Source organism: Canis lupus, chromosome 8 (genome assembly GCF_048164855.1).
Source record: "Canis lupus baileyi chromosome 8, mCanLup2.hap1, whole genome shotgun sequence".
NCBI lineage: Eukaryota > Metazoa > Chordata > Mammalia > Carnivora > Canidae > Canis > Canis lupus.
The window spans coordinates 16,153,991-16,177,929 of NC_132845.1; the positions used below are offsets into that span (position 1 = coordinate 16,153,991).

The following is a 23,939-nucleotide window of genomic DNA, read 5'->3' on the forward strand; positions in this document are numbered from 1 at the left end:
AAGGAAACAGGGTCTCTTCCACTCTGGTTAGCATACAGATACACCAAAAGACACCTGATCCTGCAGTCTCTGTAAGTGTAGGAAGTATGTGCTATAATGGGGGGAAACTCATGAAAACATGTATTTACTATATGTGTGTAAAACTTAAGAATATATCAATGTATTGGGGAGATTTTTCTCTTCTGTACTTCTCACTTCTACCTTTTTTATAATTTAAAATATATGTAAGGTTAAAACTTTATATTCCTTGAATAGTTTAAGATTTTTTAAGCCTTTAGAAAAAAAAAATAGCAGAACGTCACAATAAATGCCTCAAAAGTGTGACCAAAATTTCTACCTTACAGTTACCCATTCCTGATATCATAGATCAACAAATTCTTTCCATTTTTTCAAGTTACAGCCTCAAAGAATTCTTGCCTCCTGAACCCAAGTTATGCTGTCATATACTCTGGCAGGAACATCTTTTCCCTAGAACTCTGTCTCTTAACAGTATAACTATGTCAGAGAATGAAGTCTTCTGGAGGACAGAATAAAAACCCTTTAAATTCGTTTTCTTTAAACCCTTTTTATCTTTCTAGTATGGATCATTCTCTAAGTAAATTGACTATGCCAAACCTATTCCAGTTACCTCTACCTCTCAGATTAATTATGATCTTTACGTGTGTCAGAAGTAGAAATAGTTTGGGAGATTGAACTACAACCACCCACCCCAGGCATACATTGAAACTTGTTCAAGAAGTGAGATTCATTTCCTGCCTGTCATTTACCTTTTCTAAATACAAATTGTGCAGAGATCAACTTCCTATGCTTTAAATATGGTGCCTTTCTTCATAATTAAATAATTAATTGTTGCTCAAACATGGAAGACTGCCCCTTATCCTTTGTGAGATTACTTTTATAACTTTTTATTCACTGTTCTTAACTAAAACATGTCTACTTCATGCTCAAACTTCCCAATCTGTTACTTAGTTCACTTGCTTACATCTTACACAGAAATACTGCCATTTAGAAGGATTTTCTGCCTTTTCTCCTAAAAGACATTAAATCAGATTGTACTTTCAAGGTCAGACCCACATGGAACTAGTCTTGTTTACTTCGAAACTTCATTTATTTTTGGTTTACTATAGTTACTTCTATTAAAACCTTTTTGTATTCAAGCAGAACAGTAAATAATGCAAATGTAACGCCAAAGTGATTGGTTTTCCTTTACACTTAGGGAGATCATTGATTCTTCTCTTGTCCTGGGACTTGATTTTCTACTTTATACTAGCTTCTAGATGAAGCTTACTTCAGCCCTGTTATCAAAGTACCATGCATTCTGGCTTCAGTCAAGTAAAATTTAATTTTAACTCTTGAATTATTGAGTAATTCAAACTTATTTCCATAAATCCAGTCTAGTGGTCACTTCTTAATCACCTTTGCAAGGTCTGTTGCCAGTGGGATGAGAATGATTAGAGCTATGGATATCTGTTTTGCTGTTACTTCCTTTTTGAATGGCTCACTAAGTTAACTATTGCCACCAAAGGTTGAAGGAAAGAGAGATGGGGTGTGCAAGAAAAAGGTTTAAACCTAGTTTTTATACATACTACAGTCTTGGTAATACTTTAATTACTTGGATGGGGGTGCTATTTATCCTGAAGGGTAGTAGAAGATAGCATTATTAATGACATTATCACCAATGATGCCCAGTGTGAGAGGTTTTACTTTTCTCTTCGTCATTTACTACCAACCCACTCTGGGTAAAGGTTTATCCCAGGACAAAGGATGGTTTTTTGCCAGTATTTACTATTTTGGGGTCCTATTGATTTTTTTAGTGAACAATTTTGTCCCAGCACTGAACCTGTACCAGAGAGCTAAAGCTGGTAATAGTGGTGTGCTATTATATTCACTGCTTTCCAGCCCTGAGGTTAATGACTTCACCTTGGTAGCTTGAAATGAGCTGTGGTTGGAGTATTTGTACCATGAAAATCAGCACATTAGAACTCCCCCACCCCACTCCCAGCCAGTTTCCCAACACACTACTGATTAAAGGTTCCCCCATAACTCGCAGAAAAACCCTGGCATATCTTGTAGATAATAGTGTATTTAAGACATATTTTATGCAAAGTTCAGAAAGAAAACTGAAAAAAATGTCATTTATATAAGAAAGAGTCCTTTGAAATAACCTAAGAACTGTGTTCTAGAAACAATATGTTTGGTAACTAAACAAAGGAGGTTAAAAGCCTATGGCTTCACTCTGAAGTTTTTTTCATTTGAGATTAAAGACTATCCTTAACTTCAAAGTAAAATAGCTGTATTTAAAAAAAAGCAAAATAGCTGTAGTAATAATTGAAAATTTTTTGAAATATTTTGTACATATAAACTAGTATTCTTAAAATGTTAACGACAGTATATTGATTATTCCATTGTAGTGTTTCTAGGCTTCTATGTATATGCCATTAAGTTTTGACATTAATAGATTCTTTTGAATGAGGTACTGGTAAGGAATTGAGTAATGTATGTAGAAAAGCTAAGGTGGGAAAACAGGGACAGTTTAAACACAAAGCAGAATCAGGGAATTGCCGTCTTCTCATTTAGGGTTTGCTTGGGAGATTTTTAAACTATTTAAACAAATGTACATAAAATGGAATAAGTCCTCTAATAAAATTCTAAAACTGTGTTCCAATTTAAGTCTGAACAGGAATTAAGAATAACTCAAAGTGAATTTGATCGTCAAGCAGAGATTACAAGACTTCTGCTAGAGGGAATCAGCAGTACGCACGTGAGTGTTCCACTGGAAATTGATATGAAGCAGAAGACTTTGATGGTCCTAAGGCACTTTGAGGGGGAAAAACTGAACTTCTTTTTTACTCATTTATGAAGGAAATTTGAATTGTGGCCCTTTCCAACATATATGAAGCAATATTTTAAATTTTTGTTGACACCTCATCACCTAGTTCTCCCACTACCATCAGATCCATTTGTTGGTTTTTGTTGGCTCTGTAGTTTGTTCTTACCCTGTTGACCGAGGTCATCCTTGATAAGCCCTGTAGTAAAATGCTAGCTACTGGTGATTCTCCCTGAATACATGTTATGCTCTGTTGCCCCTTGGAATTCAACAGTTTTAAGTAGATTATGGAGCTAAAAAGTAACTGTAACTTTCCTTTACAGGCCCATCATCTCCGATGTCTGAATGACTTTGTGGAAGCCCAGATGACTTACTATGCACAATGTTACCAGTACATGTTAGACCTCCAAAAACAACTGGGAAGGTTGTAATTTCCTTTTCACACATGAAACTTCTGATAAGAGAAGAAATTCAGATTTTTGCATATGAACTAATAATAGAGGTGAAGATTAGAAGAATTAAAGGCTTATATTAGCTTGCTTAAAATCGGACCTTTTTCTTCTTCTTCTTTTTTTTTTTTTTTTTTTTAAGGAAAGTAATTGTTAGACTTGTGAGGTAACCAAACCATTTTGAGTTATCCTAGTACCCAAGAATTTAAAGGGATGAGAACATAACTTAGGTGAATACTTTTTTAGTGCTATCTAAAAAAAAAACTTAAAAGTGGTTGAAGTTCACTTCTCAAATATCTTCCAGTTAGTTGAGGAAGATTAGTTACATGACACTTACTTGCCATTAGAGATAAGCTAATTTATACTTATTCATTACTCACTTGCTCATTGTTTAAAAAAAAGTTTTAGAATAGTCTATAAGACCTCAAGCCACTGATGTAATTACAAAATTATGTTATAATTTAAAGCAAAATGATAGCACATAACATGCATAGCTCAGTCATTCATTCATCAAATATTTGTTGAATACCTGTCATAAACTAGGCAGTGCAGTGTTCTGTAATCTAGGTTAATATCAGCAAACAGTAGAGGCAAAATTGCTTACCCTTATGGAGCTCACATTGTAAGGTGACACTAGAAATAAAATGATGTACAGGACCTATAAATCATTTGGTTTACTATTGATGGTCTCTGCTAGGTCTAGATAGAAATACCTTTAAATACCTTTTAAAGGTATTTAAAGTCTAGGTAGAAATAAAAGCCATTCGCAGATAGGACAGGTGGTAAGTGGAAAGGTAGAAGTGCAGTTTCCTGTGAAGGACATCTAATTGTGACTTAGGTGGATCTGGCAAAGTTTCACAGATGAAATTACTTTAGTGGGAATAATCTAGGTGAAGGAAAGGGGCCAGGATGAATACTTCAGACAAAGAACATGTATATGAAAAGGCCAGAGGAAAGAGTGTGACAAGTTCAGTTTGTTCTAGTTGGAGCATACATAGTATTTGAATTAAGAATGGAATAGTAAAAAAAAAAAAAAAAAAAAAAAGAATGGAATAGTAGATGAGGCTACAAGAGTGAAACAGGGTCATGTCACCAATGCCCTGTAAAATAAGTAAAGATAAGGAGTTTGAGGTTCTTTTTAGTGAGGAACCATTAAAGCAAGGGAGTTATATGTAATATTTGAAGAAGTATCAAGGGAAGTTATTTTTCAAGGAATAACTTTTTTAAAAAAACATTTTGGTGTTCTTTTCTGCATATTAATCCTTTAAAACTAGACCTAGAACAAAATTTAGGCACACCCAGAAAACCAATTTTAGATCTTAAAGGTGAATTGTAACTTGATACCATTGATTATTCCAGTATTTATAGAAGATTTCTACTTCTGTGTATTTGAAGTTTTGTTAATTGTACTCAATATCCAACAGCAGAATACCACTTTATTCCCACATGATTACTACTATTTTAAGCCCAGAAAGCCTTAGTACTTCCTTTTTACTTTGTCCTCATACTCTGTGAGCACAGCAAAAGGATTACTGTTGTTTCCATTCATACTTGCACTCTGCTTAAAGCCACACAAATGCTTGGAACTCTGCCATTCAGACAAAATGCTTGTTATTGCACTTTTTGGATAAGCTCAAACATTACAGAGTGAAATGGGAGCTGTTGTTCTAGGGAAGAAAGTCTAGCTTATCTCTGTGCTAGAATTGGATTACTGGTAAAGATCAGTCTTAGGGAATTTTAGGTCTTTAATATTTCAAGTTATGCTAATTCAGATGCAGAACTGGATGGATCATCCAATTCCACACTAATCCAGGAGCTGTTTCTGAAGAGTAGAACCAGGTTGTAATGTTAATGGTTATAACAGAGTATTGGTAGTAGTAGTAGTAGTAACTGAATAACAGCAATCAATTAGGAAGGGCTCCAATTGTCCATAGGCACTCCTCTAGACACCTCATATGTAATATGATAATCCTCTCATTGGTGAAGGTAGGTATTAGTATCCACATTCTACAGATGAGGAAACAGAAACACTAGTCACAAGATTAATAAATGTATTTTATTTTTAAATAATTGGAAGGTTTTAATATATCAAGCTACAGTGGCAGAAAGTCTATAGTTTTTTAAATGTATCAAAAGTTCTTAGAAGGTGAAGATGGTCTTTTGGGGTTTTATTGTTGTTTGGTTGGGGGATTTTTTTGTTTATTTTTATTTCTACCATAACTCCCCAAAATTGACATAGGTAGATTTCAGTGGTAAACAAGGACTAATTGTACTATAAATTTGCAAGTAAAATTCCATGGGTAAAGACTTCAAAAACCACATATTATATGGGAAACGAGCTTTTTTTTTTTTTAAAATCTTCAGAAATATCTATACTTAATCACAACTGAGAAACTGAGTTCACTGAGGAAGAAATGTATTTCTAACTTTAGAGTAAAATCTGAATTAGAAATTAGGAGGGGTTTTTTGTCATTAGCACCCTGTTATCCATAGGAAACATTTGCTTTAATTTTTAAAAATGCACTGTTCCAGGCATGAAGGATACAATGTAAACAAAACAGATCAAATCTCTGTCTTGAACCTATATTCTATTTGAGGGTAGAGGGAAGAAGAAAATATGTATATGAATTATATAGTATATTAGAAGGTGACAAATGCTATGGAGAAAAGCAGGGAAGTACCTTGGTTTGGGGTAGGGGTTTTATACATACTAGATAGGGAAGACAGACTTGAAAGATAAGAGGAAGCAAAGCATGCAGAGCATTTGAGAGAAAATGCTTCAGGAGAGGGTACAGCAAGTACAAAAACCCTGAAGCAGGAACACAGCTGTAATGTTCAAGCAGCAGCAAGGAGGGCTTGGCTGGAGATGAATTGAGGAAACAGGAAGCTGGGACACATAGAGCCTTGGTCTTTACTCAGAGATGAGGAGCCTTTGGAGAGTTTTGTGCTAAGGAGTGATATGATTCAGTTAGCCTTTAATAGGATCAGTCTTGGTGCTCTGTTAAAGATAAATGTTAGAGGGCATGGATGGAAGCTATAACTGACCTGTTTGGAACTGATTGCAATAATTTAGCGAATAAGGCAGTCAGGAGATGATGGTGACATGGATCAGGGTGATTGTGGTAGATGTGATAGTAGCGGTCAAACCCCAGGTGTATTTTAAAAGTAGAACCAGCAGGATTTGCTGTCAGGCTTCATTTATATGGGGTTTAGAGGAGTCCAGATTTACTGCAGGTATTTGGCCTGAACAACTGAAAGAATGGAGCTGTAGTTAATTAATTAAAATAGGAATGTCACAGGAGGAGCAAGTTGGGGTGGTATATCACCTCAGTTTTATACCAGAAGCCCAGTTTTAGACATCTGAAGTTTGAAATATCTATTAGATATTTAAATGGTGATACCCAGTTTTAGGATATGCAGGACTAGAGTTTAGGGGGTAAATTAGAGAGTAGTCAGCATATCAAGGATATTTAAATCTGAGACTAGATGAAAGATTGTTAGTATAGGTAGAGAAAAGAAGAGGGCTTAGGGCTGAACCCTGCAGTACTCCCAACACAGTTTAAGGAAGCAGTGGTAAGGAATGAACAGTGAGGTAAGATGTAAGGTGTGTGTGGCCTAGAAGTCAAGTGAAGAAGATACAGGAAGGTAGAGGGAAAGGATCCACTGTGATCACTATATAGGTCAAGTGTAATGAGGAATGTTAATAGACCATTGGATTTAGAACATTGAAGTCATTACTGACCTTGACAAGAGTAGTTTGTGTAGAACAATGGAAGCGAAAGCTTGTCTATAATGTAAAAGAATAGAAGATGGACTGTGATAAGTTTAGATCAAGTCTTTCAAAGGAGTTCTAGTGTAAAGAAGAACGGTTAAATTAAGCAGTAGCCAGAGGAGAAAGTGGGTCTAGCAGATTTTTAAGATAGGAGAAATAAACCTATTTGTAAACTGATAGGAATGATACAGTACATGGAGATATATCATTACATGGGAAAGAAAGGGAAGAATTGCTAGATAGCCTTGAGAGGAAAAAGAATGTGAGGTTTTTGTTCAGAGGTAAGGAAATTAGCCATAGACATGTAGAGAGCTCATCTGTAGTAAGAGAGATGATCACAAAAACATAGGTGTTTTCTGATCTTTTTCCTCCGTTAAAAAGGAAGCAACTTAACAGCTGAGTATAAAGGCTAGTTCTATTGCTAGAACTTTGAGGTTGGTTAAAAAGATATGAAATAGGGGACCCTTGGGTGGCTCAGCGGTTTAGCACCTGCCTTCGGCCCAGGGCACGATCCTGGAGTCCCGGGATCGAGTCCTGTGTTGGGTGGGCTTCTAGCATGGAGCCTGCTTCTCCCTCCTCCTGTGTCTCTGCGCCTCTCTCTCTCTCTGTGTCTATCATGAATATATAAATAAATAAATCTTTTTAAAAAAAGATATGAAATAGTTATCAGAAGACTGGAAAGTGAATGGACTAGAGAAATGTAGTGTTAACTTTTCCCTTTAAAAAATATGAGACAGAATGAACTTGTGAAATTTGCCCTGTTCTCCCATTGAGTTTTCATTATGATAATTATTAGTCATAATAGAGTATTTGAATCCCCATGTCCATAAAGGAATGGCATTGTTTCATCTTAGTGTCTTAAGCTTGTGGTATTGATTCTGGACATGTAGAAATTCCATAAATATCTGTAATTTGAATTAATAAAAAAAGTGTGATCGGATCAGTTTTACAAAAATGAGTTTGGCTGTTCAAATATTTCTCAGAATTAACTTGAGAAAACTTTACTCTTGTGATAGTATCTAATATAGAAGTAGTTTTTCGTTCATATTTTTATTTAACAACTCACCAAAAAAATAATAACTCACAAAGGCAGGAACAGATTAATAAATCATACTAGTAAAGTTTTTTGGAAGTGTTTTAAGGATAAGCTTATTTTTTTCAGGAAAAAAATAACATTTTTTTAACCTATAAAGCCAACTTTGAAAAACTTTCAAGGACTTCTATTTGAAAAATACCTGAATATTCTCTTTTATAATTGGACAAACAGGCATAAGTTAGATAGGGCTTTGTCATTAAAATATTACTGACAACTGTAAAGCTTTAGCTAAAGTGGAAGTTGGTAGAAAGTAAACACTGCCACCACGTGGTGGCATTCAGAAGCTCTGGTCACTTGGAAATCGATAATGGGCCATTTTCTTTTCAACAGTTTTCCATCCAGTTATTGTAACAACAATCAAACTTCTGTGGCACCGGTGCCATCTGCTTCATCAAATGTAATTGGTTCTTCCACCTTGACTTCAACGAGTGGCCTAGTAATCGCCTCTCCTACCAACCTTAATGACCTCAAGGAGTGCAGTGGCAGCAGGAAGGCCAGGGTCCTGTATGATTATGATGCTGCAAACAGTAGTGAATTATCACTTCTGGCAGATGAGGTGAGTAATATATGAGTATAAGAAAACCTGTATCATAGATTGACATACCATCTAGTATTATATAATAAAATACAAATTCCTCATTACTTATTTGCAAATAGCTTATCGTGAATGCTTTCATATATTTCAGATGATTATATTGACATATTAGGACAAAATTTACTATATAACAAAATAGAATATCACAGAAATATTTAAAGCTTTTAACTGCTAAATAACTAGATTTCTAAAACTGCCTCTAATAAAATCCTTTCTTTTAGCAAAATTGATGTTTAAAGAATTAAAATGAATAGTTTAAACAGATTACAGATCTAATTAGTCTTCAATGTACTTATTTTTTAACATAGTTAATAACTGGAAATATTTTTTTTGTAGGTAATCACTGTGTTCAGTGTCGTTGGAATGGATTCAGACTGGTTAATGGGGGAAAGGGGAAATCAGAAGGGCAGGGTGCCAATTACCTACTTAGAACTGCTCAATTAAATAGGTGGACTATGGAAAGATTACCCATCGTGACACCAGTATTTATATACAATTAACTCTAAATAAAACAGGTTTAAGTATCTTCCATGTTAATATTCTTAGGAGACTGAAAAGAAAATACCAGCCATCAGAAACCAGCCTTTCTGCCAATAAAATTGCATGGTAAATATTTCATTACAGAATTTATGTTAGTGCTTTCATGCCAAGAATGTTTTCTTACAAAATTCTCTTTCTACTGAGGTTTCACTAATAAGCAGCTTCTACTTTTGAGCTCCAACTTAAAGCAGAAGAACTGTTTTCTACTGAATTTTTCATTAATGGCAAGCTTTTTCTTTTATGTAAAATAAATTTATTGTGAATTGATATCAGTGACTCATTTTTTAGGTATGATTAATAGCCAAAGAATAAAATTAAAATTTGTTTTAAACTATTGGCTTAAACAGAGCTCTAGGATATAAGTCTCTTTTGTGGAAAATATTTCTGAATGTTTCCATAAACAGAAAGGCAGTTATATCATGTTTACCTTGTTTTCCAACAGAAACTGAATTATTTCAATACTATATCTCAGTGGTTTATTTTGGGGGTCTTGGGGGTTTTATTAAACACTACTGAATGATTTCTTCTAAATTTAAGAAAAGCTAGTCCTTGCAAAGCATTACAGTATTACTCTGGTATATTTTCAGTGAAGGTTCTAAAACCACCTGGATCAAGTTCAATTCGCTAATCAATCAATGTTTTTTTTAAGATTGTTCAGTTGGCACAATTTAATGCATAATCAGAGATCTGCTAAGAACATACTTCAATAAAGAGAATTTGTTCTTATGGAACAATCCTTATCAAAAATATGGATTAGTGCAACTACACTTATAAAGGAAAATTATATACAAACGATACACTTTCGGTTACTCTAATTTTGAATATTTATTAATGAACTTTGGTTATATTGATCTGTGTCTCTGGTTATGAAACGCTAATGAAATTGTTAGTGCCACACTTGCAGTCAGAAAATTGCTATTTGGACCATTGCTGTGAATCAGATTGTTTCCATGTTAGGACTTCTGCATTCATTCTCATTCACTCATTCATCATTCATTCATTGTTGAGGGCCAAGCACTGTGCTCATCAACTGGGGATACTACCTATATCCCCAAGAGGCACAGCCCTTTTCCCTTGCAGACCTTAAGGACCAGAGGAGAATCCAGAAAAATAAGCAGTTACCATATAGCAAAATCCATGTCATGGTAGAAGAAATATGGGGTACTGTGTTTGGGAACTTTGGGAGTCACCTAATTCGGATTTGGGGAGTGGTAGCTGGTTTGGAGAGGAAGTATTCCAGATAGAAGGAAAAAGATGTGCCAGGCCTGGAGCCCAGAGAATGCAGCATATTCTGACAATTAAAAGTAGTTCAGTCTGGCTTACACATGATGTGCTAAAGTGTAGTTCATCCAGAGAATGTTAATGTATTGAAATATTTTTTTGGTACTGAAAAAAAATGATGAACACTTAACACAAAAGGTATTTTAAAATGTTTAAGAGCTCCTAATAAGAACTTTGTAAACGTGTTGATAATAATCTAATTCACAGTCCAAACTTTAACAATAGTTGTTACCCTCTTATTTCTGTGCTGAGACACATTCCTCTGCAGTTTTATAATTGTATAAAGACACTTTGATTCACAGTGTGAATCACCATACTCTTAACCTGAAAAGCTGTTCAGGCTGGTTAGCTATAGCACCCAGTGAGTGAGCTCTTTATTTCCCCAAAAAGGAAGTTCTACAGCCAGCCTAGTGTACCATCTTTTATGTGACATGAGTCCAGGTGTAGGTTCTAAAAGAGCATGCACAAAAACCAGGTCAACTTAAATAGCAACTATAAATTAGGTTTATGGGAAGGGGAAGTAGAATAGTAAAGGGGGGGAAGTACAGGTACTGGAGTGAAATTGCCCTGCGTTCAAATCCAGTCTTCTCACATCCTGTGCTCTTTGAGTTCAACTTCCAACTTTGCCTAATGTTTCCTTATTAGTAAATAGGAATAATAATTATGCCACCTTAAAGTTGATGTGAAGACCCTGTAGCAAATGTTAACTTGTATGATAAGGCATTTTTAGGGAAAAGTTTGACACAGAATAGAAACATTCTATAAATAGTTTCCCTTTGTTGGCCCCTGTAGTTTCCTGACCAATCCAGATTGTAGGCCTGGTTTATGACTATACCAGAAATAGCTTTTATACCCATGCTCTTTTCTGCTTATCAACCCTATCTTCTACCCCCTTTAAATCAGGAATTGCATAGATCTAGGTTTAACTTCACCATAGCCAGCATGAGTTGTTACCAGAACCTTCTGTTTTCCATCAAATGAATGTTGATTATAATAACCTAATAATGTGCAGTAGTCTTCAATAATGTTAAGGTTCAGATGCTTCTTGTGCCTTTGTCTACCACAAATCCACGATAATATGTGGACTTGTAATTACATTTACTGCTTTTTATTTTAAAGGGGTTTTGTGTGGTTGTTTTGGGGGGTTTTTTGGTTTTGTTACTTGTGGGCTTTTTTTTTTTTTTTTAATTTTTATTTTTTTATGATAGTCACAGAGAGAGAGAAAGAGGCAGAGACACAGGCAGAGGGAGAAGCAGGCTCCATGCACCGGGAGCCTGATGTGGGATTCGATCCCGGGTCTCCAGGATCGCACCCTGGGCCAAAGGCAGGCGCTAAACCGCTGAGCCACCCAGGGATCCCTCTTGTGGGCTTTTTATTTAGGTTTTGACTTACAAAGTCATGGGTTTAATTTTTACTCAGGTAAAGCTCCATAAAGGTTCTTAGGCATGGAAGAAAAGCTTGGGAAGGCTAATAATTCATGTTGCAATTTAAAATTATTTAAATAAGCTCTGTGCCCCTGAGCTTAATCTAAGAGTGTAGTAACATGTGAAGGATGCACATACAAATGAAATAATAAACTGGGAAATAATTGTAGGCTCTTATACAGACAGAAAAAAATGACTGGATTGTCTCTACATTTGTTATCCATCTAGCCTAAAAGGTCATGGTATTAAATCGTTTTTTATGGTGCTAATCAGAAAAATTCATATTGTAGGACATTAGGTCCCACAAATGGGAATGTGCCTCGTTCTGAGTAGCAGGAGAACTAAGAAACCTGAGGCTAGGGTTGCCAGTGAGTGAGGCCCGTCCTTACAGTCTGCTGTTATCCACCAGCACAAAGGAACAGAATGTGAACGGAGGAGCTGGTGTGGGAGGGCAAGTCTGAGATACACTGGGAAAGATGACCGTGCAGGACAAGAAGCAACCACTTTGTTTACTCAGACCCAGCTTACCTCCATGTGTTGACTGGATTCCTCAAAAATCTCTTCCCTACCTCCCAAATCCTTGCAATTTTGAAATATGTTGCCTAGTATGTAGCACTTGAAGCCTGAGAAGGAGCCATAATAGCTAGCTAGCTTAGCCTCACTCCGTCTTCCAGATGATTAAGTGGCTCCTACCTGAGGTAAGACTCGAGGAGGGAGTTGTGCCCTTTCTCCCACATTATCCTAAAGAGAAAGTCTCCTCAGTAGGGCAGTGGTTCTCAGTGAGAGACCCCAGAATAGGCAATTGCCACATCACTTGGGGACTTGCTTAAAATGCTAATTCATATTTCCAAGGACTGTCTACCTTTATCTATACTTAATTTTTTTGTCTTGAAGGGGGCTATTGAATTAGTCTTGGTTCTTCTATGTAACATAAAAATAAGATAAAACTATCTTCTGATCTTTCATAATTCTGTCAGTCATAATTCTATAGTTTTATAATTTATTTGATAAGTAATGTATCTGTCAGTCTAGAATGTAGGCTCCCTGAGGTAGAAGCTGTAATTCTTTTGATCACAAATTTCCAACTCAACTGTGCTTAGTACAAGACATAACACACTGTGTGAACTCAGTAAATACTTGTCAAATGAAAGGGGTGGAAAATGCAATTCCTAAGCCTTATCCATGATTGCTGAATTAAACTCGGGGGTTGGGGGTGGGGAATGCCAGGTAGGGCCTAGCAATCTGTTTTTACAAGTTTGAGAACCACTTGAGTAGAATGACAAAAACTTGCCTTCCACCTTCAGGTACTATCTGACATCACTTGAGAAATTCTCCCTGCCTTCTGCACCGTTGGCCATCACTGCTCTGTGCCTCTCCATAGAGGCATCTTGCTGGGCTCTATTGCAAGTGGGTGTGACGGAATAAGGGTATGCTTAGCCTAAGGAAGGGAAATAGTACTAGGAATGCTAGTACTTGGTTGCTGTGAAAGGTTTCTTAGGAATGGATCCCTTCATCTGAAGAGGGTAAGCACTACGACCACCCACATTTCCACTTAACGTGACAATTTGACATCCAAGCACCCTAACTATTCAAGTGATTTCAGACTAACGTTTACATCCCTGTGCCTCAGGTTGCTAAGCTCTTTCATTCCTACTTCACAGGAGACTTTTTAAGAAATGCTAATGCTTTTTTTTAATAATACGAGTCATAGATGTGTTGATAAAAAGGAAAAAAATGAAAATTTAGTTTAAAAGATAAAAACCACCTATAATCCCACCATCTGGGAGAACTGTTTAGGTGTATAGCCTTCCAGACTTCTGTGCATTTATACATTTTTTTAAATGGAATCAAGTTGTACATACTGTTTTGTAACTTTTTTTCACTTGACAATACCATAACTATCCTACTGTGTCAAATATATTTCTACATCTTTTTTAATGGCTGCACGGTATTCCATCATATGTGCCACATTTTATCAAACTATTGTTGATTTTTAGGTTTCCAATTTTTCACTAATAAACTGCTCTAAAGAACATTGTGTTGCTAAATCTTTTGTGTGTTCTTAATATTTCCTTAAGATGAATACTTGAAAATGGAATTGCTAGTGGAGAGGATATGCCAATTTTTAAAAGCTTTTGTTACTGCCACTTTGCCCCCTAGAAAACTTAACCAACTTACACTTTTATCAGTAGTATATATATAAAAAAAAAAAAAAATGTGGATTGGTTTGTTTTTTGAAGAGTTTCCAACTAAACATTCTTAGGGCCTTCAGTTTAAAAATAAAGTGTAAGACGAAAACAAGGCTGCAAAATTAAAACATGATCAGTCTTCAGTTATTCCAACGTGACATCATTTACTGTTCCACCTTATCTTACGTGCCTTCTGATCCTTTGGAATGTTTATGGTACTAGCTTGCTCCTTGCTTTAATTCGGTCTCCTGGAAGCACAATTGTCTTTCTGACTTTTGCTGAAATGGTAGAAGGACAATCCTAGTAGACTGGAATATGTGGTCATTCTGACGCTGGCTTATTGGCTTTAGAGAGCATGACCAACACATGTAGAAGTAGAAACTGGGAAAATCAGCAGAACACTGGTTCTCCCACTTGGTTTCCAGCTCTGTGTCAGTCAACCTCTTTAAGCCTGTTCAACTCTAGAATGAGAATAATACAGACTTACCTTGTAGGGTTAAAGGATTACCATGTCATGGACAAAGTGCCTGGCACCCAGTAGATAATAGTTTATTAGGATTTCCAGCTGAGTGTGTTAAAGCAGTTGCTGTTATTAACCTTTGTAAATATCACTGCCATTGCCAAGTCTTCCTGGAAGCTGTCATAACCAATGGATATTTCCTGTTATATCCTATACTACAAAATCTAATTCTTGAAAAAGCTACCTAATTTTTCCCCACTCAGGTATTCAAGTACCTAGCCAGATAAAACTCCCAGACAAGGTGTATAATAGATTTCAACTGCTGTGCTTTTATGGCCATGTCAAAGTGGTAATCCTGTTACTCTAAAATGCTGAGCTGCACATGCTAACCATGCCAAAGTTCCCCTTCTAATTGGAACTGCCCCATTCTTGTCTATGAGAACCTGGCGTAGAAGAAGGCTCGGCTCAATAAAGATAATGGCAATTAGCTAAGTCCCAATAGCATCTCCAGAACTACAGAACTGATCTCTAATGAAAATTTTATTTAGATGTGTCTGAATTCTAAGAGTTGCTCAGCAGTATTTCCAAAAGAGATGTTTCAGGGTTAACAGCTACAGTAATCATAGCAGACAAAGCCCCAGAAGCCAACTCCTTGTCACATTTGGATGAACCCCCAGTAATTTTAAATTAGCCTCTGGTTTGTTGATTATAACTGGGAGCTACTCAGCCAATAAAAAGTAGTAAGGGATGCCTGGATGGCTCAGTCCGTTAAGCTGCCGCTTTTGGCTCAGGTCATGATCCTGGGGCCCTAGGATAGAGCCCCAGGTTCCATGAAGTTCCTTGCTCAGCGGGGAGTCTGCTTGTCCCACCTACCCCCCCACCATGTTCTGTCTCTCAAAAAAAAAAAAAAATTGAGTAGTAAGAGAACTGAAGAGGGATATAAGTAAGGAAGCCTTAAGAGGAGGCTTCAGGTTTGTGAGAACAAAGCAGAAATTAAATTATGAGGTCAAAGAAAATGGGCTGTTACAAGCAACTTTTTGGAAGCCTGGTGCACCCTGGTTCAACGCAGGTGATTCTGCCTAATTCCGCATACTAGTGACATTGTCTGAAACTCGAGCAGTAGTAGGTAGTCCCCAGCAACCACATACTCTGATGGCTGCTTGCCTTCAGTGTAGTTTCCTCTGTTCAAGCTGCCTGAAGACCCTCACTTGTTAAGAGCAAGCGCAAAGGCTCCCTCCTCTATGAAGATAATCTGGACTCCCTCAGGCAGAATTAATTACCCGTATATATATACACATGTAACTCAACTATGGCATTCATTGCTTTGAATTGCAATTACTTGCTAACCTAACTGAGCTCAAGGGCAGAGACTCTGTGTCCCCTAAGTCCTAGCACACCTGAAGCTGAATTTCAGCAATCACCATAGTTGCTTCCAGCATTCTAATTTCTACAAAAGATCCATTAATGATTCAGACTTGGTGCTATTATATGTGTGTTTGCCCTAAGAAGCACTGCTCCTTTTGCACATCAGTATCATAGAAAATGCATGTGTACTTTTCTTTGAAAATAAACTCCAAAATCAATCATCATCATTACATCCGGTTGACTCTAGTTCACTTTAAACAATGCTCATCATTAACTTGTATTTTGCAAAACCATAGTTTATTAGGGAATGGAGATTTTTGTGCTGGTTAGATCTTTACTTCAAGTTAAATTTAGAATTAGTCCTCTCAAATCAAGATTAGGTTACTATGTCATTAACATTTCCATGTAAATATCCTCTATAAAATGGGTTAACTTTCCTTCCTGTCTCTTCTCTACTTTTTTCATCTTACCTTTCTATTTCTGTGTATACGCTCTCTCCCTTCTTTCCAAAAGATTAGATGGTTAGGAGAATGTATACCACATAATAGGGAAAAGGTCAATGTAAAAGAAAAATGATTAAGTAGGGGTGCCTGGGTGGCTTACCTGGTGGAGCATCTGACTCTTGATTTTAGCTCAAATCCTGATCGCAGGGTCCTAGGATTGAGTCCCAAGTCCAGCTCCTACTCAGCATGGAGTCCGCTTGAGATTCTCTCCCTTTCCTTTTGCCCCTCCCCCACACTCTTGCTTGCTTTCTCTCTCTAGAATACATAAATCTTTAAAAGAAAAAAGAAAAGAAAAATGATTTTTTTTTAAAGTATGATAGATTTTGCTCAACTGCTATTCCTGAGTGGCAAATCTGACTCAGATTTTAGCAGCCAAAGAAAAGAAGGAAGCAGGTCAAACTTAAAATTGACCATTCACATATAGAAATATACTGGAGCTCAGAACGCCACTCAAAGAGGTGGCACCAAAGACAACATCAAGCACCAAAGCAAAGTTAAATAAAGAGGCCAGAGCTCTTGCCCTGATTCGGGGAATAAATGTTACATGACTGCTATATTGCAGTTTTCATCAACCTGGGAGTATAAATGCGCACAAAATGATTCATTTAACACCCCGAAACACAATGACGTCAAACCTTCCCCTGTCAAGGATTCCCCTTCCCTACATATTTCTAACAATCTCCAGGGACATTTAATGTCCACAGATCAATCTTTCTACCTACTAGTGCAGAAGGGGTTGAGGGACCTCCCTCCTGGCTCATTCCAGGACAGCTTCAGCCCTCCACCCTCCTCACACTCCTATTCCAGTTGCCTTGAAAACTGCCAGTGTGGCAAGGGTCCAGCAGGCTGTCAACTGGTAAAACTGGAAGGTCACCATTGGCCTCTGATGTAACATTCTACAGAATTTGAGTAGGGAATGCTGTTTTAATTAACATAATTTAATTGGAGGCAATAAAGTTGTTCATCATGACTCAAAATCTTAGTTGTTACATGATAGAGCTTTTTCCCACACCTATGCAACTCATGAGGGCCCACCAACTTGGCAACACATGGTGACAGGGATCTTACCCAGATACCAGTGCTTCTAATCCACCATTAATCCACCCCCTTCTTCAATGCTATCTACAGTTCCCCGTGCCAGCTTCACTGCTCCCTCAGAGGTGGAAATCAGGGCTCTATGGCATGATAAGCCATTCCTTTCCCCTTATGCTCAACTGAAGGTCTCTCAAAGCACAGCTCCCTAAGTTCAAGTGTTCTTTCAGTTAATACACACACAGCCAATTCTTTCAGGAACAAACCCTGATGTGAGGTTGGCTGGTGAAGACAAATTTCACTATTGCATACTTCGCAGTGTCCACTTGGAACCAAGACTCCTCTTCATCCCATAGCCTTTGCTGGGAGTGGGGGCACAGAGAGGAGCTGCTCATCAGTCCACAGGCACACATTCTTTTGTTGTACTTTGCTTTATTATGCTTCACGGGTATTGCAGTTTTGACAAATTGAAGGTTTGTGGTAACCCTGCATTGAACAAGTCTATCTGTGCCATTTTACCAACAGCATTTGCTCTCATCTCATCTCTTTGTCATATTTTGGTAAGTCTTGCAATATTTCAAACTTTTTCATTATTAGTGTATTTGTTATGGTGATCTGTAATCAGTGGTTTTTTGTTTTTTTTTTTTTACTTTTTAAAACCAAAAAAAATTGAGTATAGTTGACACACAATTTTGCATTAGTTTCAGGTGTACAATATAATGATTCGCCAAGTTTATATATATATCCTATACTCACCACAAGTGTAGCTGCCATCTGTCACTATTCCATAATTATTACAATCTTACTGACTCTATTCCCTATGCTGTACCTTTCATTCCCATGACTTATTCATTCCATAACTGAAAGTCTGTATCTCACACCCTCCTTCACCCATTTTGCTTGTCCCGCCATCACCCTCCCCTCTGGCAACTACCAACTTGTGATCAGTGATCTTTGATGTTACTATAGTAATTGTTTTGAGGCGCCGTAAAGGGCACTCATATAAGATGGAGAACTAATTAGTAAATGCTGTGTTTGTTCTGACTTCTCTACCAATAAGCCATTCCCCTTTCTCCTTCCCCCTATTTCCTTGAGACACAACTAATATTGATATTAGACCAATTAATAACCCTACAAGGGCTTTTAGGTGTTCAAGTGAAAGGAAGAGTGATCTGTCTCTCACTTTAAATTGAAAGCTCAAAATGATTAAGCTTAGTAAGGAAGGCATGTTGAGATCCAAGGTGGGCTGAAAGCTAGGCCTCTTGTGCCAAGCAGTTAACCAAGTTGTGAATGGAAAGAAGTTCTTGAAGGAAATTAAAAGTGCTACTCCAGTGAACATACAAATGATAAGAAAGTGAAACAGCCTCCTTGCTGATATGGAGAAAGTTGTAATGGTCTGGATGGAAGATCAGACCAGCCACCACAATTCCCTTAAGCCAAAGCCTAATCCAGAGCTGGGTCCTAACTCTCTTCAATTCCGTGAAGGCTCAGAGAGGTGAGGACGCTGCAGGAGAAAAGTTGGCAGCTAGCAGAAGTTGGCTCTGAAGTTTAAGAGAAGCTCTCTCTCCGACATAAGCACAAGGTAAAGCAGCAAGTGCTGATGTAGAAGCTGCAGCAAGTTATCCAGAAGATCAAGCTATGAAGATTCATAAAGGTGACTACACTAAACAACAGATTTTCAATGTAGATGAAACAGTCTTCTATTGGAAGAAGACACCATCTAGGAATTTTTATCTAGAAAGGAGAGGTCAATGCCTAGCTCTGAGGTTCAGAGAACTTGCTGACTCTGTTATTAGGGGCTAATGCAGCTAATGACTTTAAGCTGAAGCCAAGGCTCATTTAACATTCTCAAAACCCTAGGGCCCCTAAGAATTATGCTTAATCTACTTTGCCTGTGCTCTCAAAATGGAACACCAGCCTGGATGACAGCACATCTGTTTACAACATAGTTTATTGAATATTTTAAGCCCACTGTTAAGACCTACGACTCAGAAAAAAAAGATTCCTTTCAAAGTACTTCTGCTCATTGACAATGCACCTGGTCATTCAAGAGCTCTGATGTGCATATACAATGAGATTAATGTTGTAGGGATCCCTGGGTGGCGCAGCGGTTTGGCGCCTGCCTTTGGCCCAGGGCGCGATCCTGGAGACCTGGGATCGAATCCCACGTCAGGCTCCCGGTGCATGGAAACTGCTTCTCCCTCTGCCTGTGTCTCTGCGCCTGTCTCTCTCTCTCTCTGTGACTATCATAAATAAATAAATTTAAAAAAAATGTTGTTTTTATGCCTGTTAACACAACATCCATTCCGTAGCCCATGATCAAAGAGTAATTTCAACTTTCGAGTCTTACCACTTAAGAAATCTATTTCATAAGGCACAGATATCTGATGGATCTTGGCAAAGTAAATGGGAAAACTTCTGGAAAGGATTCACCATTCTAGATGGCATTAATAACATTTGTGATTCATGTGAAGAGGTCATTAAATCAACATGAACAGGAGTTTGGAAGAAGTTGATTCCCACCCTCATTAATGATTTGGCGGGATTCAGTACTTCAGTGGAGGCAGGGACAGCAGATAGGGTGGAAACAGCAAGAGAACTAGAAGTGGAGCTTGAAGATGTGACTGAATGACTGCAACCTCATGGTCAAACTTTCATGGGTGAGGAGTTGCTTCACAGGGATGAGCAAAGACAATGGTTTCCTGAGATGGAATCTACTCCTAGTGTAGGTGCTTTGAAGATTGCTGACAACAAAGGATTGTGAATGTTACAGAAACTTAGTTAATAAAGCAGCAGCTGGGTTTAAGAGGACTGACTCTAATTTTGAAACGAGTTCTACTGTGGTAAAATGCTATCAAGTGGCACAATAACAGAAAAGTTATTCTTGAAAGGAGGGGTCAATCGACGTGGCAAACACACTGTTGTTTAAAATTGCCAGTCACCCCAACATTCAGCAACCACCACCCTGATCAGTCAGCAGCCATCGACATCGAAGCATGACCTTCCACCAGCAACAAGGTTATGACTTATTGAAAGCTCATGTGATGGTTAGCATTTTTTTAGCAATAAAGTACTTTTTAATTACGGTAAGTACATTTTTAAAGACATAATGCTATTGCACACTTAATAGACTTCAGTATAATGTAAACATAACTTTTGTATGCACTGGGAAACCAAAAACTTCATTTGACTCGCTTTATTGCAATATTTGCTTTATTACAGTGGTCTGGAACCAAACCTACAATATGTCCGAAGTGTGCCTATATTTGAACCTCAGTATGGTGAGCAATAGAGTCCTATCCTATTGCAAAGCTATAAAATGTTATTATTACTATTCTTCCCAGACAATATGGCTCCTTGCAAAACCACCTAGCACAGAAATTAAGACTATATGTAGACTTTGGTATCAAGTCCTCAGGTGATCTGGTGCATGTTGAAGTTGGAGAACTGCTGATCTTGAGGATTAAAGAAAACAGTTCATGAGGAGACTTGACTCAGTAATTGGCACCTGGTAAATTACAATTTCTCTTATTATTACTATTATTATTGTTGTCACTATCAGAATTTCTAAAGCAATGAATGAACTATACACACCTCAAAGTTCCATATATATTTTTTATTACCAAGATTTTCATAAGAATTTGGCAGCTGAATATTTGAAGCTCTCTGATGAAAAGGAATACAAATCCGTATGTTAACCAATCATGTAGAAAATGAGTTGAAATTATTTCTACTAAAAATTAACCAACTGAAAATACAGAAAATCAGTCTCTGCAAAAAGGAGTGATTAGAGAAAGGGTCAAGATTTTTCTTGGAAAATGGTCCATGCTGTACTTACAGGAATAGAAAACTGAGACATTGAAGTTCCAATGTTTGTATCATAGAATACACCCATGATCGTTTTGATTGAAATTTTATGAAAGTATGTGTTACCAGTTGCATTTTATAGATATGAAACAATTTCAATGATGTGATCATAAAATGGTTAACTTTATTCCATATAACTTCCTGAAGAATGTGTCAAGATAAATTTGTTTCATAATGCAGCCCTGAGAAATCAAATGAATTTATCTTCCACTTAGGGTGTGTAGATGTAAACCAATTATATACGGCAGGAGACTAAGATGCTTGTGGTTTTAGAAGAGTTCATCATAAGCCATTCCTTCTGAGAGCATTTAGATAGCAAGTCCAGTAAAAATTAAATTTGTGGTTATGTACCCCTCAGGCAAATTATTCACTTAACCTGGCAGACCAACAGGTTCCTCATCTGTAGAATGAAAAGATGGAGCCCAGTGATCTCTATCATCCTTCTAGCTCTTGCATCCTGAGTTACTCTACACAAGGCAAACTTGTTCCTGTTTTAGTAACAACTGATGCTAAACCCCAAATTATTAATTAACTTAAACAGCAATTAACTTAAACAATAGATTATCCTGTTGGCAGCTAATCAGTGGGGCTGTTTTATTTATTTTGATTTTAGAGAACAAAACTCCTCAGTGTGAATTTTCTAGAAAATACTGAATGACAGCTTGTGAGAGATTCCTTTGGAAATCCCTCTCCCCCTGAATTGACAGAGCTTAACTAGCCTTCACCTCAGAGGGAAAGAACTCACTTTGGGCTCAGGCTTTCTGAAGGGTTCTAATGAGCAAATGTGAATGGTGGCACTAATGGTCTTGGTTGGGCATTGTTGAGTTTTTATGTTCCTTTGAAAAATATTGCTAACATTTTTTGAACAGTTTATGCACATTACCTTCTTTAAATCTGGCAAAGGTATCCTTGGTCCCATTTTATAGACAAGGAAACAAAGTTTAGAGAGCCACAGAGCCAGATAGCAGCAGAGCTGGGTCTCATTCCTTGTCTTCCCACCCCAAAACCCAAGCTCTTAATCAGTGTGTAACACAGACACCATTTTTTTTTATATGTGTCTCCAAATATGGTCAATATCCTATTATTTTCTGCACTACTCCTGGGTTAGTAACTTTTCTTGGAGCAGGAAAAAAAAAATGTTTTTGACACGAAGTAGCTATAAATTACCACTTAACCAACTTAAAAAAAAAAAAAATACCTACAAAGTTCATCAAGCCAAATGGGGATCATTCATTAACCACCATAGCTGAAAGGGCAAAGAAATCAGCCTTGACTTAAATCAGGGGTTCTCAAAGTGCAGTCCTCAGAATCTCTGGGAGTGAGATCTAGCCTTCTTGCATTTCAACAAGCTCTCCAAGTGATTCTGATGCACATATTGGAGAACTACTTATTTAAATAAAGCAAAGGGACTACTACATCTACCTTTTTATCTTTCACATTAAAGCTGACCTACCTGTGGAAACAGTAAGGAGTAATGACACTCCCCAAAATATTACCCTAAACTATTAAATTAAGCTGAAATGTAATACCATTTTACTGACTCTATCAATTAAATAGGCCATTACTAATGAGAAATTTGGTGAGCAAGAGAAAATGCTCAGAATACAATCTTACCAGGAACAGGGAAAGAGACCATGGATTAAAAGAGTTTATTCCAGGGGCGCCTGGGTGGCTCAATTGGTTAAGCCCCTGACTCTTGATTTGGGCTCAGGTTATGATCTCAGGGTCTTGAGATCTAGCCCCAGGTGGGGCCCTGGGCTGGGTATGGAGCTTCTCTCCCTCTCCCTCAGCCCCTCCCAACCCCTACCCTACCCCCCACGCCTTCATGTGTATGTACTCCCTCTCTGGGAAAAAAAAATTAATCCAAAATTCAGCCATACAGGAATATGTTCTATAAATTTGTCTTTTACCAAGGTAACAAATCTATATAATCCTTATTATTCTTTCTAGCCAGAGTCTTTGTTTCCCCTGAGGGGCTTATATACCTTATTTGGCAAAAACATGCCATTAAAAAAAAAAAAAAAAAAAAAAAAAGCAAGTGCCATTCATCAATATGTTGGTCACTGTATGGTGTGCTTTACACACATTCTCTAATTTCATTCTTGAAACAACACTGTGAGATAGAGATTGTTGTCCTCACTCTGCAGATGAGAAAACTGAAACTTCGATAGAGACATTAAGTTTGAACCTGCTACACTGGTTTAAGGTCCTGGAGTCTACAGAGATAATACATTCCCTATGCTGTCTTCTCCTTCCTCTCCCTCGCTGATGCTAACGCCTCCCATTCCTTTACTCTCAGGACTGTCAGGCACTGGAGCCAAGGATCTAGGTCTTCTCCTCAGCCCATTTCCACTTTCCCTTGATGCCCAACACGATGCCCATTGTGGCTAATTTTAAGCCCAATTTCTGCAAACTCTAGCCCTGCAGCTCCCAGACAGCTGACACAGGAGGGCTGCTGAGACTCAGGAGCTCAAGGGAGCTGAAGGAAGAAGAATGCCTCTTCTTCCGAAAGGAGGAAGAGTGGTAGGAGGCATGACTT

At 37.5% G+C, this 23,939-nt stretch overlaps 1 protein-coding gene across 15 annotated transcripts in view; it reads left to right on the forward strand.

The window, feature by feature from the left end:
• The window catches only part of SH3GLB1 (SH3 domain containing GRB2 like, endophilin B1), a 61,765-nt gene that overhangs the window by 23,640 nt on the left and 14,186 nt on the right, over nt 1–23,939 (forward strand). For 13 of the 15 annotated variants that reach the window (XM_072834368.1, XM_072834364.1, XM_072834365.1 and 10 more), the window contains 4 exons: nt 2,672–2,761; nt 3,151–3,251; nt 8,475–8,700; nt 9,076–9,546. In XM_072834368.1, the coding sequence (XP_072690469.1) occupies nt 2,672–2,761; nt 3,151–3,251; nt 8,475–8,700; nt 9,076–9,183 (525 nt within the window). In that variant the 3' untranslated portion in view covers nt 9,184–9,546. Of the gene's footprint in view, nt 1–2,671; nt 2,762–3,150; nt 3,252–8,474; nt 8,701–9,075; nt 9,547–23,939 lie in introns of those variants that run through there. The other 2 variants (XR_012034956.1, XR_012034955.1) reach the window with 1 other exon arrangement.